The 20,653-nt window shown below is 44.1% G+C and overlaps 1 protein-coding gene across 4 annotated transcripts in view; it reads left to right on the top strand.

Annotated features, from left to right (window-relative positions):
* ELOVL2 (ELOVL fatty acid elongase 2) overlaps positions 1 to 20,653 on the top strand; it is a 73,670-nt gene that overhangs the window by 33,895 nt on the left and 19,122 nt on the right. For 3 of the 4 annotated variants that reach the window (XM_057699167.1, XM_057699166.1, XM_057699165.1), the window contains exons 2-7: positions 2,980 to 3,043; positions 7,444 to 7,631; positions 12,320 to 12,397; positions 16,396 to 16,567; positions 19,071 to 19,195; positions 19,595 to 19,729. In XM_057699167.1, the coding sequence (XP_057555150.1) occupies positions 2,980 to 3,043; positions 7,444 to 7,631; positions 12,320 to 12,397; positions 16,396 to 16,567; positions 19,071 to 19,195; positions 19,595 to 19,729 (762 nt within the window). Of the gene's footprint in view, positions 1 to 1,162; positions 1,257 to 2,979; positions 3,044 to 7,443; positions 7,632 to 12,319; positions 12,398 to 16,395; positions 16,568 to 19,070; positions 19,196 to 19,594; positions 19,730 to 20,653 lie in introns of those variants that run through there. The other variant, XM_057699168.1, reaches the window with a different exon arrangement.

Genomic DNA, 20,653 nt, shown 5'->3' with positions numbered 1-20,653 from the left:
CGAGCACTCCATCCCTTTTTTCTTCCGATGTCTGACAAAATATTATGTACTTACTAGCTGTTCAGAAATATGGATTGAATGAATGAGGTGCTGCTGATGGTTGGTTTTTCTCAGCTCCTAGGGTCACCTGGGGAGTGTCCGGCACGCCTCTGTGTTTACATACGTAGGACCCAGTGCACACCTGAGAGCTCGTCCCCCACACTCTGCTCTCATTCTTGGTTGGCTAACACACCCCTGCTCTGTACTTACTCTTACCTTTTACTGACTCAGGGTGAGCTCTGATTTGTTCTTCAGATGTCCTCTCGTTGTCTCTTTAGCCTACATCCTCGCTAACTGGATGAAATAACCCGGAACCAGAGGTCATTGTTTGCAGGTTTCTGACCTTCCCAGCTTTGGCTTTGTTTCTGTCAGATGGGTCCCTAGAGACCCCGGCCATCGCATTTCCCAAGTGAGTCGTGTCTCGCTGTGCTTGCTGGTCCTCCTCCTTTCTCCACCTAGACGGTGTCCTGGGGTCTTTCAGAACTCAGCAAAGCAGCAGCTCTTCCTGGATGGCTTCTCTTTTTAAGAGATTTACATGAAATCTCCTACCTGGTTTTTCTTTTGTTTCAGGTGTACAGTATAATGACTGGGTATTTGTATGTATTGCAAACTGAGCACCACAGTAAGCCGAGTTAACACCCATCACCACACAGTTACAGTTTTTTTCTTGTGATAACTCTTTAAGATCTACTCTTAGCAACTTTCAGATATGCAGTACAGTATTATTAACCAGTCGCCATGCTGCACATTGCATCCCCCGACTTAAGTTTTTTTACAGCTGAAAGTTTGTGCCTCTTGACTCCCTTCACCCACGTCTGCTCTCCCCCAGCCCCTGTCTCTGGCAACCGCCAACCTGTTCTCTGTATCTGTGAGTCTGGGGGTTTTGTGTCTTGTTGTTTTAGATTTCTCACATACGTGAGATCATACAGGATTTGTTTTTCTGTCTGACTTATGTATTCACTTAGCGTAATGCCCTCAGGGTCCATCCATGTTGTCACAAATGGCAGGATTTCCTTGTTTTTATGGCTGAATAACATCTCCTTTTTCTTCAGTCTTACAGCATGTCCCCATAACCCCTCTCATCATGCTTAAGAAACGGGTCCGTAATGACTGATCACGTGCCTGTTATCCTGTGTGAAGATATGGGCCGTGCCCCACTGGACGTCATGTTTCAGCATCTAACGTGGTGCTGGCACGTCGTGTTGTCCAGATAATTGGTGAATGAATCAGTAGATTAACAGTGAAATGATGAAAGAATTCATTCATATTCACCTTTCATTCTCTATTTTCTCTTCATATCTTCCCCTCTTAACTTTTGTTTCTGTTTTTTTCTCCACTGTCACTAAATTTCTGCCATAGAAGTAATACGAGTGTTGTGACCTTTAGAGTTTTCTTAGATCTACAGGTGTTGGAAGATGGATTTTGAACCCTAGCAAACAAATTGGAAAAGTTTAAACGGTGTGGGCAGATGTCGCAGTGGAGATGGTTTCAGTGGTATCTGTCCCAAGGGCGGGTACCTCAGTGAGGTTAGCATTCTTGGCTCAGGAGTGAGAGGCCTCTGGACAGATCTGCCCTATTCTAACGCCATGCAAATACTATTCTGTCACACAGAGATGTTAGGTAACTGACCTTTCTCCAATCTGGAAGTCTGCCAAGGTGTCCATCGTGGAAACCAAAGATAAAAACACTGTTTAAAAACTTCCAAACTTGGTTTAGCCCTTATACTTTTCATAGAGATATTACGAAATAATAAAGATCCTAATACACTCGTCAGCAAGTCGTGGATGCTAATAAATGCTAGCCTTTCATTTTTATCCTCCTCCCCAAGCTTTCTAAGGTTCCCAGAGACCCAAGTTTCCTTGACATTTCTCTCTGAATCAGTGTCATGAATAAGGGACAGATGCAGACGGGATGTGCTGATCACCAACGTGCACATCTTCTTTTCAGATGCCAGGAACTTAATCCCCCTCTCTGGCCCTTACATGTTCATTGAGAATGAGATCTTTTGACTGCACTCCAACTGTTGATTATGGAGAATGTTCTGTACGGACTTAGGGCTGGCCAGGAAACTCACACGTAGCAGGGACCAGTCCCCTCGCCCAAAACCCTCGCCAAAGATCCCTTTCCTGAAACACTGTGCAGTGATCCATCTTTTCCTGCCTTTGCTTGAGGAGGTGCTCTAGACCTTTGTACAGAGGTAGGGAGCACCTGAGCAGGTATTTTGAGTGGTATAATGTCAGACGAGTGTGAAGAGGAGCCAAGTCAAGAGCCAGCTTATCAGCCTTAAGATTCCCAGCAGAAACTCTCCAGTCCCAACCCTAATCCCGCTAAAGTGGTAGCAGTTAATCTGGTGTATCCTAGTGACACTATCTACTGTAATATTAAATAGATGGTAATGTACTGAAAATGTTTTGAAAACAAAACATGAAGGTAATGGAAAAAAATAGCTGTAGTGCTTAATTTCCTTACTTGAAAAACTAGTCGTTTTTATGGCTTTACATTCAGCTTTGTAAAATACAGTTCAGCTGAATTTTCATCTAATAATTAAGTCCTGCAGGTGTAGACTTTCCCTATTGCTTGCACACAACCCGTTAACTGCAACAATAGAAGTTGCTTATGGAAAAGCTTATGCCTCTAAAAGCATTTTCAAGGCAAAGGGGATGGTCAGTAACCGTTCAGTGTTTAAAGGTACCAAGCCTGTCTCCAGGACTCCTCTTGCCTAAGAAAACGAAACAGGAGTTGTTTCCTTTCAAATCTTTACAAGCTTATGAAAGGTGAGGCTGCATTTACTGGTCCACTTTCCTCAAGTCTCTGCAGTCAAAAGTGCCTCAAGGCTAGGACACTTAAAGATTCGGTTAACCGCATGTTGTTGGTAGTGGTTCACTTTGAGAGATTTTTCAAAAAACACCCACTTAAATCATTTTTTCTTTGTCTTTTCAGGAGCATCTAAAGGCCTTTGATGATGAAATCAATGGATTTTTGGACAATATGTTTGGACCTCGGGGTGAGTTGCTTGAGAACTTAATGTGGAAGGAACACGGTTTAGTTAGAGAAGAGCATGGTACCCTTTCTGGTGTCTTGAAAATAGTATGTGGCATTGAGAGACTTACCCGCCCTCACCTTCGATGTCCTCCTCCCAGAACGTGCAGAGGCCCCCTGCCTCCTGCTCAGCCTCTCCTGGGATTCAGGCTCCGGGAGCAGGAGCAGAGCGCAGTGCCACCCTTGCCTCTGCTGCCTCTGGGGCCACCACGGTGGCGGTACCTTTCCTTCCAAGCCTGCTGCTTCCTGTCCTCCCCCACCCATCCCCTCCCACTTCCTCACACACACAGTCACGTGCAGTCTTTCTGCCCTTCCCTGTCCCGATAAACTCCTTGCAAAGATGTGTGGGCTTCCTCTGCCCAGGGCCACGAGGTCGGGCTCCTCAGCGCGCAGCCATTCGGAGTGTCCCGATCGCTCCTCCATCACCGGTCACTCAGAGCACAGCAGGGCCTCCTAACGCGCCTGCCCCTTCTCATCACCCATTAAGTGTCAGCTGCAGTGACCCCGTAAAAGCCGAAACCACATGATGTGGTGCTCTAGCTTGACTCACCAGCATCTTCCAGTGTCCTCAGGATGAAAACCCAGTTCCTCGTCATGGACCATGCAGCCCTGTGCTGTCCAAGCCCAGCTGCCTCTCCGATGACAGTGCTGCTCTCCCCACGCTCTAGACATCTCGTACTTCCTCAGTATGTAAAATTTGTTCATAAGCTGTTCCTCCTGCCTAGTCCTCTCCCTCCCCAGTGTAGTCAGCGTCTTATGCTGCCAGGTGTCAGCTATACGTTACCTTCTCATGTAGGCTTTCCCTGACCAGGACAGCAGAGATTTGCCCTCTAAGGCGGGCCTCTCATTATGCTGTATTTCAGCCTCTGTTTATTTCCTTCATACACTTTATTAATAGCTCTTTCTCCCAGGAGGGCAGGATCCAGGGCTGTTATCTCCAGGGTGTATTACAGTTCTAGGGACCAATTAGACACTATATTTTGCAGATATTGAATAAATGAATAAATTCTCAACAGCATGTTTTGTTTTCCTTGAGCCTTGCTGGTTTACAAAGCTGGAAAATCTACAAGTCATCTCCTCAGCATTATTGGGTGGGAGGAGGAGGGACATGAGGTTTTCCTGTTTCTCAAAATCTTTAAACAGAATCATGTAGAGATGATTTAGACCACTCTTCAGTTTGCACACAGGCTTCATAAACTATCCTTAGCAAATGACTATTTATATAGTTTTAGTGAAATAATACTGATTGTACAGAACTTTAAAATACATACATACGTATATACACACACACACACCCCTCTCTAATATGTCATCATCCGTGTGATGATCCTGTGGGGCAGTCAGGGTGGGATACTTGTAGCTTGTGACCTGCTTTACTTGACGTGTTCTCTGCCGTACGGTTGTAGTTGGCAGAGTCAAGGGCGTGATGCTCTCACAGGCATGTGGGGCTTCCGGGTGACTGGCTTTCTACATAACATTTGTACTGGAGGGTTAACCAGCAGTGTTTCTGAGCCAAGGTCACTGAACTTTGCCATTGTTAAGGTCACTGTGACCTGGAATTACGTGGATGGGGATTATTTAAGGATAGGATTACAGTTGTTTGTTTAGCTTTGGTCATTTTTGTGGGAGTTCCCTTTGTAGCAAGGAGATTGTGAGATAGACAGTTGACAACTGAATCAGGTGACCTTCATAGTGACAGGGTGTCTAGCCTCCAGGCCATCAAGCATCCTCTTCCCTTTTGAGAGGTGGCCAGAGCTGAAGTTGTCTGGCAGGCCACCTGGTAAACTTACAGGTGTCCCCAAGCCTTTTCTGACTTTACCTACGCCATGTAGGTGCCATCAGGGGAGGTTGTTCTGGACAAATACCTGACCCGGATGCAGAGCTAATGTCTCAAGTTCCAAAGATAATGTTATAAGTATTTGTTCCCATCTTTTGGTTGGAACAGTTATGATCTTCCCTAACAACTGTGGCAAACATTTACAGGACTGCGACAAAAGAAAATGATAGGCTTGGGCACTGTATTAGGTAACACGTGCTTGACCTGATCTGTCGATTGATATGCATTTAATGACTGTTTCCTTCAACTCCACACTAAGTGGCTATAAGTTATGAATGAAACAGAGTAGAAATATAAGATGTAGTCCCGTCTCACAGAGCACACACTGCGGCTGGAAGGTAAAACCAACACCTCTGAGATGGTCCGAAAGCAAGGAAATAAACCATGTGTGTTAGTTTCCTGGACTGTCATAGCAAAATCCCACAAACTGTATGGCTTAAAACAACAGTTTATTCTCCCACAGTCCTGGAAATCAAGGTGGCGGCAGGGCCTTGCTCCCTCTGCACGTCTAGAGAAATCTGTTCACGCCTTGCCTCTCACTGCTTTCTTGTCGTTGCCTTGTAGCTGCATCGCTCCATCTCTGCCCCTGTCTCCACATGGCCTTCTCCTCCTTGAGAGCCAGTCTGCCCTTCTTATAAGGACACCGGTCACTAAGCAGGGCCCACCTAATCCAGTATGACCTCATCTTAACTGGCTTATCTCTGCAAAGACCCTATTTCCAAATAAGGTTATATTCACAGATACTAGGAGTTCCAACTTGGACACATCTTTTTAGAGGACACGGTTCAACCCATAATACCATAACAAGAGGCAGGATAGCAGTTTAGTGCAAGTTGTTTAACTTTTTTTACCCAGTTTTTCTCAGTTATAAACTGCAGATAATACCACCTGTACAATGGATTTATCACCTCGACTGTGGTGGTGGCATCACAGGGGTTTGCATATGTGCAGACTCATCAAGTCATACACAGTAAATACGTGCAGGGCTTTATACATCAATCACACCTCCATAAAGCTGTTAAAAATAGTATTACCTGCATAATTAGCTTGTTTTGAGAATTTTAAGTAAGTTAATACACATAACAAGCTTCAGGACTGTGTATGGCACAAAATCAGTGCACAGTAAATGTTAACTATAACAGTATTATAGCCATGATAACATGTAAGTTGTAAAATAACTATTTTGTTATGCAGATGAGGAGCTGTAATTATGGAAGAGCAGTGGGAAACGTTTTCCTTCAGGAGCCAGGACCTTGACCTGGGGGTTGAAGGACATGTAGGCTTTAGGACACGTAGGATGTGGAGGTGGACGTTAGGACGTGGCACAGCGCACACACTTTATGACGGATAATTATGAGCCAGTTGTGCGGAAGGTAGTATCTGTTAGCCTCACGGATGCTCCTCTCTTACCTTTTTATCTCTGTCAGAACTAGGAGACATTTACAGAATAAGCAGTGGGCCAAGCTTGAGAAGCATAGAAACGGTCATCTGTAGGATGGGGGCTGTAGAGAGGCTGGAGGTGGACCGGGTGGCGGGGAGCAGAAAGGGAAACTGGGACTGCGGGGACCAGAGGGGTCAGGAAAAGGGAGAAACCAGCTCCTACAGGTCTATTTACAGACATCAAAAACAGCATGCAGTTTTCATAATTCTGGGCCAAATCATTTTCTCTATTTAAACAACAACAAAAAGGAGCAGAGAAGAAAAATCATTTCGTGTCTACAGTTATTTTCTAATGACTAGCTGTGTTATAGATCTATTATGTGTTTTATTTAGGTTTTAGAATTTTCACTTTGCAGAGTAAGGGACACCTCTGTCCAGGTTCTTGCCTCCTGGCTGTTTGTACTTTTGGTCCAAGATCAGGTTTGGGTCCTTGGTTTGATTTTCTGCTCTCGGTTCTGAATCCTCAGCTGCAAGGCTCAGCCTTTGCTGTCTCCAGCTTCTTGTGCTTGCCCTACTGTAATCCCACTCCTCCATTTGGACCAGCTGAACTCTGAACCATTCCTGGTTTATGCAGTGATCCTAAGCAAATTCCAGGGAGTGTGGGTTTTAGGAATTAGGACACAATATCAATGTGCCTTCTCTCCTGTCTACCCAAAGCTTCTCCATGGGAGGCAGCAGCAAGGCAAAATGGACTGGGAGTTGGGTGCGAGTTCACATCCTGGTCTGCCGACTGCCAGGTGGCCTTCTGCAAATGCTGACACCTTCTGAGCTGTTTTTACATCCACAAAATGGCATAATATACTTCATATTTATTGCGTTAGAGTAAATACAGTAACTGTTCCAAAGTTAGACATTCAAGAACTGTTACTTCCCACCTTTCTTACTTGTCCCTGTCACTTAGCGTTCGGCTTAAGCGCGGTTTGCTCCGTGGACCCTTCCTTAACTTTTCCAGCCCCCACTGGTTTCTTCCTCTGAACTATAACCCAAACCCAGCTGTCGTACTTGGTGTGAACAGATACAGCACATGTGCCGGTGTCTCCTGAGCATGCGGGATACCCTCGGGATTCTCACTGTGTGTTTCTTTTCAGATTCTCGAGTCAGAGGTTGGTTCATGTTGGACTCCTACCTTCCTACCTTTTCTCTCACTGTCTTATACCTCCTTTCGATATGGCTGGGCAACAAACACATGAGGAACAGACCTGCTCTTTCCCTCAGGGGCATCCTCACCTTGTATAATCTTGGAATCACACTTCTCTCCGCGTACATGCTGGCAGAGGTAAGTGTTTGCGTAGCTAAAGCCAGAGAACAGTGACCAAGTGATTTTTAGAAGCAATTATATCTGGCGTTCCAGAACTCTCCGTGGTTATCAATACTGTTCTTTAACATCTCAAGAACCTGTTCCAGCATCTGATATTACTCCTTCCAGAAGTCCTAGAAGTCTTTGTTTCTAACTTGAATTTTTCTTATCCCAGTTTAGACCTATTTCTTTAGTCCTTAGTCGTTCATTGTAGTTTAAAATCGCAATTCAGGTCTGAACGGGCCTTTAAAGATCATATGTTATAGTTTTCTCCTTTTATAGATTATGCTGAGGCTTAGAAAAGTTAACCTGATTTGCCTGAGAATAGACAGTTATTGAGTAATTGTTTTTTAAGTTAAATATCAAATACAGTTAGTTTGACTGAAATGCAGAAATACCATCCCTTAAAGCAGGGGTCCCCAACTTCTAGAATCTAATGCCTGATGATCTGAGGTGGAACTGATTAATAATAATAGAAATAAAGTGCACAATAAATGTAATGCACTTGAATCATCCTGAAACCATCCCTGCACAGCCCCCCCCCCCCCCACGCCCCGCCCTATCCTTGCAAAAATTGTCTTCCATGAAAACAGTCCCTGGTGCCGAAAAGGTTGGGGACCACTGCCTTAAAGGATACTCCTCCCATCTTTGGGTCACTGTGTGTCCTCAGGACTGACTTCTAAAGGCCTTGAGTGACATTCCAGCTTGGCTGTGGCTGCCCACATTACATCATGTCTTCCCTGCTCCTTTATAACGTGCCAAACCTAAGTAATTTCACAACAAAAGAACAAGTGGTGATTGCCCTGCCTATGCAATCAAAGGTTATTTTACTATAATACAAGAGAAAATCGAAAAGTCTTCAATAAACCTGCTTGAGAGAGAAAACTAAAACAGAGCAATCTTTTTGGGGAAAAGTTAGGATAAAGTTGTTCATATAAATTATAAATGGCTGACAGTGGCATAGGTATAGCTGCCCTCCTGGTGTCCTTGGCTTCTAAACAAAGATAAATTCTTGCGTAAACTGCAGGCCCTCTCACCCATACAGTTTACTCTGTGCATTAGGCTGACGTGCACCATCCTAATAATGCGAATAACCAGCACCTAAAACGACTGTCACAAAACTCTAATTAGGGAATTTTAGGTATCAGAGTGCAGGAGACAGAATTTGGGGTCAGGAAAGCCATGCTGACAGCTCTAAAATCAAGTCACGTAGGTGCTCCCTAATTTACCGGACTCTAAAAGGGGAATTTTTATTTTAGGTTCCCTCTGGGTAAATTTTAGTTCACTAGATGAGCTTGCAAGGTAGTGATGCATGGGGTCAGTTTCTCCCTGTGTAGCAGAGGGAAAGTTACTCTTCCTTGGGTGGTTCTCGGAAGTGGCAGCTGCATCAGGAGGGCCAGCCTGACCGTCTGTCTCCGTTGGAAGCTCTGATCCCTGGTGGAAGCATGGGTGCAGTGGAGGCAGAAGACCCAAATTCAAGTGTCAGGTCTTCACTTTCTCTGCAACTTTGGAGGAGTTACTTAGACTCTCTGAACCTCAGGCAGCTTAGCTTTAAAACGGAGATACGATGTCTGTCCCGCTTCACTTCCTTGTGAGCGTAAGGATGCATCAGCTCTGTCCAGCCTGCTTTTAGTGAGCACCTGCTCGGTGCAGCCCAGGGGCCACAAAGATGGTTAGACGTGGTTTCTGTACTCGAAGAGCTCACAGACTAGTGCAAGTACCAGTTGTCACCGTTCCAGTGAACATCAGTCACCGTCAGCGGGAGCAAGAACAGTAGTTCAGTGTCTGAACAGCCAGGTACAAGGTTTGTCCTCTTCAGGGAGAACCTCTGCACGAAGCTCATTCTCCACTATGAGCTTTAGCTCTGGCTCATCCACTGTTTCTCTTCTCACACTTTTCCATCTCTTGGTTCAGAATCACTACTTTTGGTCAATCACCTCCTACTCTCCTGACTGTAACTTCTTTCAGGGTATAAGGTCTTCTCTTAGACAGGAGTCAAGGGATAGCTTACCTTAACCATGCTAACTTGTTACACCTAGGCCAGATGTTAGCTTAGGCCAGGAAGATACACTAAAACTACTAACCTTCTTCCAACAAGTATGTTTTGAGTCCCTGCACTGTGTCAGAGTGTGTTCGAGGCTCTGGAGCACAGCCTCTGCCCTAGTGCGAGAGGGAGTGATGGGCTGGGCGGGGGTGGGGAAGCCTCTCTGAGGAGGTGATGTCTGAGCTGAGGCTGGGTGATGAGAACAGCCCAGGCGTACAAAGACCTGGGGAGGCACTGGCGCAGGAGGAGTGGCAAGTGGGGGGCCTTGAGGCCGCAGCAAGCTTGGGGTGTCCGAGGACCGTGAGAAGCATCAGTGTGATGAGGAGCTGGGACAGTGGACAGAGGCCCAATTTGAGATGAGGGGGAGGGGTGGCAGGTTACTTCGGTCTTGTCAGGAACTTGGCTGTTGTTCTAAGTATAATGCAAAGCCGTTGGAGGATTTTAATGGGGGAGTGATAGGATCTCCCTTTTTATTTATTAATTAATTTATTGGCTACATTGGGTCTTCATTGCTGCATGTGGGCTTTCTCTAGTTGTGCAAGCTACTCATCGTTGTGGTGCACGGGCATCTCACTGTGGTGGCTTCTCTTGGTGCAGAGCACGGGCTCTAGAGTGCAGGCTCAGTAGTTGGACACACGGGCTTAGTTGCTCTGCAGCATGAGGGATCTTCCCAAACCAGGGCTCGAACCCATGTGCCCTGCATTGGCAGGCGGATTCTTAACCTCTGTGCCACCAGGGAAGTCTCTCCCTTTTTAAACAGACCATTCTGTCTTCTACATGGAAAACAGACTCTGAGAGTGAGTTGGGGGAAGAAAGGAAGCAGGGGTCTGTTTAGGAGATGATTGCTGTGCTATGGTCAACAGATGCCAGTGGTATGGATTCAGGTGGTGGAGATGGGGAGTGGATTCTAGACATATTTTGGAGCGAGTTAGCCCACACCTCCTTCAGGCTAACCCTGTTTGCCAGCCTGGTTTCCATCTCTTCAACGCGTAGGTTGGGTGTTTCCTGCAAGCCAGCCCTGCTAGGGCGTTAGGAAGGGTCCAGGGGAGGCAGATAGAGCCGCTAGAGCAGAGGCTGCTGACTTCTGCTGTGTAATTTGTCAGATAGCCCTGCAGAGGTGCCGCGGGAGGGAGACAGCTTGGGTAGAGCTGACTAAAGCAGAGTATGGCCTCTCCTTTCCTGCTACTTGGTCATTCCTGCTCAAAGTAGATACTAGAGCCCCTGACTGCGGAACTACAGCCTGACCACAGAGGTTTTTAATTAATCTTTCTGGACAAAGTTAAGTAACTTTATCTTGAAAAAGGTACACAAAAAACTTACATGCACTTCTAGGTATTCCTAGATCCCCTGTGGCCTGTTACTGGTTCCCACTTGAGAACCAGCATGTAAAGCTGTGGGGGACCTGGGGAGTGACTTGCTCTCTAATAGACCCCATCAGGGAAGGTCAGTCTCCTTTACTTTCACTGGATTCACTTATCCTGATGGTCTGTACTTACCATGATGATAACTGAAAGGTGTTTTTGCTAGAAGAATAGAGAAGTAAATAAGAATAGTGGAGAGAGGACTCGCAGGCTAAAACATTCTCAATGTTCTTAGTAGTTCATCTCTTCTTAATGTTCAGTTCATTCACATCTGTCCCTCCCTGCTCTGTTTCTATATTTTAACAGTTCTGTACCTTTACATATTGCTGGTAAGCCACGGAAGATTATAGGCTTTCAGATATAATATCTTATGGAAATCAAAGCCAAAGGCCTTATATTCTAGAACTTTAAGTTTCCTAGTAATAATGGGGAAGAATGGAGAAAACTTCTTTTGTAGAATTTTCCACAAAGAAAGTTCATTTTCTTATGATGTTGTAGAAAGAATACTAGACAAGGAATTAGGAGACCAATCATTGTTCTACCACTTTCTAGCATGTGATCGTGAGCAGATAATCCACTCATCACATAGCCACTGAGCACCTTCTCCATGCCAGGCATCGGGCGAGGAACTGCAGACACAAGAGGAGCAAAGAAGGGGGCGTAGACTTGTTGGAGTGTTTGGTTTTCGAGCATAATGGGGAGAACACATGTCAATCAGCTGCAATTGCACAAATGGCTGATTACCACATAGCATAGACACAACGTAGAAAGTGATTTAAGAATGTTTCTGAGCCCTGGTTTTCACATCTGTGAAATGGTAATAAACACATAATTCATAAAATTACTGAGATGATCAAATAAGATAAATATTTACATCTAAGCCAATGTACAGTATTAACATTTTAGTGTAGTTTCTCCTTACATTTGTTTACATTTACTTCCACATTTTATTTGTAGAACATGATTAGATAAATTCCTTACATAAAATATTTTGTTACTCAAATAATAAGCTAAGTTCTGTTTTTGGTGGATACGAAGGTTAGAAGTAAATTATACTAAGGATTGTAACCACTGATGTCAGTTCAACAGCAAGAATTAGATCCTTTGATAACGTGTGTTTGGGGACAGGATCTAGTCAGACTCTTTCTGGGAAGAACTCAAATCTTGAATAGACGCCAATCAGAAATACGAATGGGAAAGTCAGTTTTCGTCCACATTCTTGCGTTGATTTTTTTCCCTTCCCTTTCATGTTCCTTTGGCAGCTTCTTCTCTCCAGCTGGGAAGGAGGCTACAATTTGCAGTGTCAGGATCTTAGCAGCGCAGGGGAAGCCGATATCCGGGTGAGTCAGCCGTCTGCACCGTTTCTCCTTCCAGACACGCGGATAGAGGCCGGGGTGGGGTAAGAAGGGGTCTCTGTCCCAACAGAATTGCTTACTTGGGGGACAGACTGAGGGAGCCACAGTGCATCCGTGCAGTGGGTCCCTTTGCAGAGTGGAACGAGGATGACTGCTGTCCTGTTGCAGGATGATCTCCAGTTGTAGCGCAGTGGAGTTACAGTGCAGGGCCTTGTGTGCAAGAAACGATAGGAACATGTGTGTATTTGCTTGTACGATGGCAGAATCAACCAGAAGCTAACAAAATGGTTTCCTTTTGGGGGAGGGAACAGGGCAGACGGGATAGGGATGGAAGCTAGACTTCTCTGAACGTACCTTGTCTTCTATTTGCTTTCAGGACCATTAGCTGTTTTACATAATTATAAAACAAATTTAAAAAGAATTCAAGGCAGGCTTTCCCCCCAAATCTTGGAAATAAACTAAAATAAATATACCCATATATTAAGTTGTTGACATAACCACCCAAAGAAGAATTATTTCAGGTGCCTTTATTTATGTTTTATTTATTTTTGGCTGTGTTGGGTCTTCGTTGCTGTGTGCAGGCTTTCTCTAGTTGTGGTGCATGGGCTTCTCAGTGCGGTGGCTTCTCTTGTTGCGGAGCATGGACTCTAGGCTCGTGGGCTCAGTAGCTGTGGCACATGGGCTTAGCTGCTCCGCAGCATGTGGGATCTTCCTGGACCAGGGATCGAAACTGTGTCCCCTGTACTGGCAGATTGTTAACCACTGCGCCACCAGGGAAGTCCCTCAAGTGCCTTTAAAACACAGTGTTTTGACTGTATATCCCGAGTGAGATGATCTTAAAAGCATTCAGTAATTTTAGGGGGCTGCTATTATTAATAAAAATATTGGTATTGCTTTTAGTGAGACTATTATAGGTATACTTAGGATAAAGTATATAATATTGTTAATATCATTACAACTAATATTTGAAACATAGGGGAAAAGAGAAACTAAAACTCAGTAATCATAGATCCAAATTGGAAATATCAAAATTAACTTTATTCTTTCTAAAAACAAATGTATTTTTTAGCTTTGTCTACAGGAAAGGCCTAGTTAGTCTCTGACAACCCAGCAATGATATCAAGATTGTGCTCTCTGAATGTAATCCCCCAGAAGGGTTTAGGGTTCCTAGAGAGTTGGCCGGTTCCTGTCTGGGTGGGAAATATATTTGAGAAGAATCCAGGACATCTTGTGACAGAGCAAGGAGGCTAGAGTCATAACAAGATGTAGAGCCAACTTGAAGGGACTCCCACAGCTAAAGGCAGGACAGTTTGAGTATCAAAAGGAATACTGACATATTAAATGTATTTTAAAAAGAGTTTAAAATGATACTTAAAAAAACCTCTGAAGGTTACTAGAACACCAAAGTCATTCTAGAAAAAAAAGTTAAAGGAAAAGAATCAAACATTTATCTTGCCTTTCATAATTAAGTTTCCAAATAGCTAAAGACTGTTGGGTGAAAGTTCAGTGGAAACTTCATAATTAGATCAGGCTGTTAACACCCAAACTCACTGTTGATTTGTTTTTTTTTTTTTTTTTTTTGGGTGGGGGGGGCGCTGCATTGGGTTTTCATTGCTGCACACAGGCTTTCTCTTGTAACAAGTGGGGGCTACTTTTCATTGTGGTGCACGGGCTTCTTATTGCGGTGGCTTCTCTCGTGGAGCACAGGCTCTAGGCATGTGAGCTTCAGTAGTTGTAGCACACAGGCTTCAGTAGTTGTGGCTCACAGGCTCTAGAGCACAGCATCAGTAGTTGTGGTGCATGGGCTCAGTAGTTGTGGCACATGGGCTTAGTTGCTCCATGGCATGTGGGATCTTCCCGGCCCAGGGATCGAACTTGTGTCCCCTGCATTGGCAGGCAGATTCTTAACTACTGCGCCACCAGGGAAGTCTCCTCACTGTTGACTTTAATATCAGTGGGATAGCCAGAAATCAGGTAGCTGTTGATGTGCTTCCATAGGAGGTGCACAGAACCACATCTGAAGTGCAGTTGACTATTGAACTACGTGGATTTGAATCATGCGGATCCACTTACATGCAGACTTTTTTCAGTACTAAATACTATACAGCCCACAGACGCAGGATCCGAGGTTTGGAGGGCTGGTGGTAAGTTATGCACAGATTTTCGACTGTGCAGAAGGTCAGTGCTCTGACCCCCGTGTTGTTCAAGGGTCAACTGTATTCTTGCCCCAAACCTTAAACTTGAATCCAGTTAAGCCTCCAACTCTTCCTGCTGTTTACAGGAAATGTGGGGGGTAGAGAAACAACCCCAGGAAGAAACAGTCCTCCAAATCCGTAGTGTTAGGAGAGTCTGTACAGCTGACCTAGTTTAAGAAATAAAAGACATGAAAGAAAACAGGGGAGCAAGGAAAGGGAACTGTCACTGATTAGAAGAAACTTAAGAGCCACGTCAAACCAGTGCAAGCTGGACCCTCTTTGGATCCTGATTTAAACAAACCAATTATAAAAAGACATTTTTGAGAAAATCAGGTGGATGTGAATGTGGACAGGGCTATTAAAGAATCATTTATTAGATATTAGATTAGATGGTATCTCGGTGGTCATGTTACAGTCTCCTTATCTACTAGATGTTCTTATAGATAAGATGACACTTTGTATTTGCTTATGTTACTCTCGTCCACCACCCCAAAAAAGTGGTGGGAAATAGAATTGATTCCACAAATTGGAATCATACTGAAAATTTCAGTTCAGTGACAGATACCAGAGGGTTTGTATTACTTACTCTTCCTGAATTTGTGAATATTTGAAAATTTCCATAATGAAAAACATGGGTTATTAATAAGAGGTGGTAGAAACCTTTTAATTAAAGTTTTAAGGTGTGCATTTTTAAATGTTTAAAGCTGTAATACAAAAAAGTAAGGTATATAGATCTCTCTACACCTATTTCCTTTTTTAATGTACCATCACAGACTAGTACACTTTGGGATACCATACAGTTCTCTGAAAGCCATTGTTGTATGTGTTTATTTATGGTTTAATATTTTTGAAGGTTCATGATTCCCTCAAACATTAAGATGGGTACCAGCACACCTTATGATTTTCTTGGGAAGTAAATAGTAGCACACTAAATTGCAACTTCAAAGTTCTTCTTATACAGTGTCTCCTCTTCTGTTCAGCTCTTAGTGCTGAGAACTCAGTGCCTTTAATGAAGGTGCCTCCCTGTGACGGGACTGTGTGCGGGACTGGAGAGGGAAGGGAAGCCGGCGTCATGCCCTACTTGGGCGGTGGCTGGGGCGGGGTCTGACAGGCGGAGGAGAACCTGGACTTTTCATCTTTTCTTCTGGGGAAGAGACATGAAAGAGTTCATCATAGTCTGCTTTTGAGGATCATGATGTTTACGGGACACAACATGACCGTTAAAGGAGTAAAGTTAAAATCAGTGGACCAGCAGTAGTGACCTGCTGAGTGCTAGGCCCTGAGCAGAGGGCAAGGAGGCCGTCTCCGCCTCGCAGTGACTTCCAGCCTCCTGGGAGAGGCCCCTTCCCATCACAGTTGCTGATGACAGAGGCGTAAAGTAATCTGGGACTGCAGGTGAAGGAGGGGATGCTTCAGCCCCAGAAAGGAGGGTTAGCTCGTGTTCCAGAGCAAGGCGCCATTTGAGAGGAGTGATAATAGGATGACAGGACCATGCCAGACGTGGGGTAGGGGAGGCGTGCTGGACGCAGGCAGAACGAGAAGATGGTGGACACAGCAGCCCCCCAGGCCAGGGGAGGTTCTGTAGGTGCAGCGGAGCAACTTGATCAGATAGTACTGTCTTTGGAAAGATCATTCCTTTCACTAGAAGCGGGTGGATTGCTGGGATTAAGGAAAAGCTAGAGGCAAAGACACCAGGTGAGATGCTTCCTCAGTAGTCTGGAGAGGTGGGCAGTGCTGGGGCATCGTCACGGCTCACTTTTTCTTTTTCCCGTGTTACCTTTCGTACAGGTAGCCAAGGTGTTATGGTGGTACTACTTCTCCAAATTAATAGAGTTCCTGGACACAATTTTTTTTGTGTTGCGGAAAAAAACCAGTCAGATTACGTTTCTTCACGTATACCATCATGCCTCTATGTTTAACATCTGGTGGTGCGTTTTGAACTGGATACCTTGTGGGCAAAGTAAGTAATGTTGTCAGTTCTCCAGCTCTATGTGACCAGTCTCCCGTATAGAACACATGCATCAGGAGCTGTGGGCCCGGCACGGCCTGCCTGTCACATGGGGAAGCACGCGTTTGCCAGTGGCCGTTTCATTTCTGCTCTTTGGTCCTGGCAAAATCTTTGAGTATTATGATGAATTTTTAAAATGTTTCCTTTTCCATGCACCAGATGCCTGATGGCCTGAAGCACGTACCCCAGCTGGGGCAGCTTTGCTCCATTACCTGGAGCTGTAGAAAATATACTATAGCACCTTCCACAGTCACCACTTGGCTGTGATACAGGTTGAGTCATTTCAATTTTGAGGGCTTGTTTTCCATTCTGAAAAATTAAAGTCACATTGCTGTGACCCACCAGAGCAGTGACTTTCAATTTTTTTTTTTTTACCGAGACCTCAGTAAGTAATACATTTTATATCACAACCCAATGCACTCATTCACATGTATACATTTTGTATGAAACAAAAATTTCATGAAATATTATTTAGTCTGGCTCTGTGTGATGCACTTAGAAAAAGAAATCAATCTCACTTTTTTCAAAAAGCTAATAACAACTCTCACTACACCGATTTCACAGTTGACTAATTTGTAAGTTATGACCTGCAGTTTGAGAAACACTGAGCTTGGGAGAATGGCATTTGATATTTATTGTCTTTTCTATTTGATATTGTCTTGTACCCAAGAATTTAAAAGTATTCCATGAAAAATCAAAACAGGTAAAACTTAAGTCAAAATGATTTTGTCCTAAGATTTAGGAGCTTATAGAGATGATATTTTAAAAAACCCCAGGGGTTTTTGGAATACATCAGTGACTGTGAAGTTGCAAACTGAAACTCCAGTGAAAAGAAAAATTGCTGGCAGTGCAGTGGACAGAAGGATGCTTTTACACCTCTCCTAGACTGACATACTCTGGTTTGAGTTTAGTTATTAAGATTATAATAGACTTATAGTGTAATCAATATATAGACTATAATCAGTATCAAAGGACTGTTGTCAAAGTTATTTTCTGTGATTATCAAGTTTCACTTATAAATCACTAAAGCATCTGCAAGTGGGTCTTAAATGATCACTGTGTAAAGATATCATATTTCATTCACAGGAATTCTGTGTGTATGATGATTTCTGTTCAGTCTAGAATATTATAAAAATAAGCATCAACTACTGTTTTTAATTGATGGGAATGAAAACTCAGGTTGGTAAAGAAACATCACTAATATTGTGCTGCCTGGTACTGTGAAACTATATTTGTGTTTTCATATAAATTCACTGCCCTGACAAGTTACCCAGTCAATGTTTAAGGACTTGCTAGATTCCTGGTGTTGCTCTTGTTTCTTATTCATTGATTTGCATTGGTCTATCCAGATCGCTAACCCAGGATTGGGAACCAGGCAGGAGAATTTAAATTGATCAATTAACCAATATATGTGCAGTGCCTTTTAGTTTACATAGTATTATCTCATTTAACCCCATCACAACCTTAAGAGGTAATTACTATACCCATTTTCCAGATAAGAAACAGAATTTACCAAGTAATATATCCAAGGGGCCAGAGCTATTAGGTGGTCCTCTGGCTCCACAGGGCTGACAGTGCACAGACCCAGCACGTTCACCGTTCACTGTGCTGGTACCGGTCCCAGCCCCTTACCTGCATGGATTGATGTCATCCTCACAGCAGCGAGTTCCCTGTTTCCATCTCTGGCACCTCGTCTCTCGCAGCTTGATCCTTTTGACTCTTAGTTGACCCAGCCTAGAACTTAGCCCTTGCTTCTTAATTCCCTGAAACACGATTCACCCACGTTGATGGCAGAATATTTCATGAAGGTGACAGCTGGGGATGGGGGAATTCAGTGGCACAACCCAGGACAGCAAATACCCTAAAACAATTTTAGACATTCCTTGTCCCAGAAGTCCATGTGAGGTGGTCCAGCTACCAGGACAGTACCACAGGCCTGCCTCTCCCCCGCCCCAGCCTCTTCTCATCCTGCTGGACCTTCTCTCTCTCCTGTATCCTCTCACCTTCCGCAGCATCTCCTGGTTCTGGGTCCCTTTCAGGTAGACTTTATTTACTTCACTACAAAGAGCGATACATTTTCCTTGCCTCTTTAGCACCCTGTTCAGCCACGTACACAGGTTGTTTCTACAACTCAGATGGCTCAAAGGTTTAGCTAAAGCAAAGACACCTCAAATTCTGCCACCTGATTAATGACAGTAATGACAGACAGCAAAGCCTTTTGCACGTCAGGAGTTACCTGTTTGGTGGGCACCGACTGAAACCTGCCCCAGCTTAGTCCCTCTGTCTGTGTGACATCGGCTGAGTCCTGGGACAGTGGCACAGGTATCAGGGTGAACTTTGTGAGTGCTGCATTGTCGTTAGTCTTCAGTTACAACGTACAGGAAGAACACTACTTGACAAAGAATGAACAGTCCTACTTTCTGGAAGAACAGTAATCTATACTGTACTTTTCTAGGTTTCTTTGGACCCACCCTGAACAGTTTCATCCACATCCTCATGTACTCCTACTATGGCCTTTCTGTGTTTCCATCTATGCACAAGTATCTCTGGTGGAAGAAGTATCTCACGCAGGCTCAGCTGGTATGTCTTCCCTCTGTCAGCTCTTCTCCACATGAAGCATCTGCACACCCTCAGTCCCAGCCCTGGAGGTCAGGGGCTTTTCTGCGTGTGAGAAGGTTGCCTATTTTCCTCTAAAAACTGACTTTTAAGAGTGAAACCTTATGTGTTAAAACGTGCTTATGGATACTTTTTAAATTAATATCTGTTAAAGCATTTTTATCTAAATGATTTCAACTGATTTTTCCAGGAGGAAATTAATCAGGCCAATTTTATACACTTCCTGATTTCAAACAAAACTTCTGGATAGGACAGTGGGCTGCTTCGGCGTTTTCTTGTTTAACTCCTGCAAGAGTAGGGAGTGCGAGTGGCTGGTTTCTGCCCGCCCCTGCAGCGTGGCCCCCCACCTTGCCGCCCCTACAGGTGCAGTTCGTGCTCACCATCACCCACACCCTGAGCGCCGTCGTGAGGCCCTGCGGCTTCCCCCTGGGCTGCCTCATCTTCCAGTCCTCGTACATGCTGACGCTGGTCATCCTGTTCTTAAACTTCTACGTGCAGGTAAGTTACCTGTAAATATTCAGCGGGAAAAGTCGACTCTGCACTTATGCATTATGTATTTAATTTTACCAGTTAAATATTGTGGTAGCACAGGCTTGTTGATAAATTCAAATAACACAGGTGCGCACAGTACAGAGTGAAACGTGCATTCCTCCCTGAGCCCTCCTCCTCCTCAAAGGATAACTGCTGTTAAGGGTCTGGTGGGCATTTTGTTAGACGTTGTTCAGTGCATGCATATAGTTTTATTATCAAAGAAATGCATTGCAATCATGTATTTGCATCATGCTACCAAAGTCGGACCTCTGAAAGTTACTATACACAGTGTTTAACACAGATCCAGGAATTCTGTATGAATGGAGGAAGACATGGACCAAATGAACTTAATATTTTAAAAAAACTGTTTCCATATCAGCTACTGCAATGTTGTCGACTCTCTGTTTATTTCAAAAAAAAAAAAAAAAAAAAAATTCTTCTAAGGAGAACCAGTATGGAAAGGTCACACTGACTTTTTCTTAAGTGTCATTTTCTTTTTAACTAACAATTTCAATGGACGAGATTTTTAAAATGCAGTTTCACAGCGACTGTTTCTAAGAACTGATGGCAGCGATAACAGCACAGGCCTCAGGTGGTTGTAGATTTTAAATTGCTCTTTGTGGGCTGCGGAAATAGAAAGCTTCATAAGAAAAAGGAGAACATATAGTTTATTCAAAACAGTACTTTTGAAATTGTAGTCAATTGTATTTTCTCCTGCAGACAAACAAGTGCTTGCTGATTTTTTAGTTTGGGTTGACTTTCAGCAAATGCATGGGTTTTTTATACAGAGTCCAACTGTGGGAACTGAACTTTTGACAGCTTTTCAGCGCTTGTCTTTCTGAAATTGGACTGGCAAGGCTTTGTCTTTTGTAAGAGATAAAAGTTTCCTTT

The sequence above is a fragment of the Hippopotamus amphibius genome, chromosome 11 (genome assembly GCF_030028045.1).
Source record: "Hippopotamus amphibius kiboko isolate mHipAmp2 chromosome 11, mHipAmp2.hap2, whole genome shotgun sequence".
Lineage (NCBI taxonomy): Eukaryota > Metazoa > Chordata > Mammalia > Artiodactyla > Hippopotamidae > Hippopotamus > Hippopotamus amphibius.
Note: the sequence above shows the minus strand (reverse complement) of the source record. Positions and strands in the feature narration are given on the sequence as shown.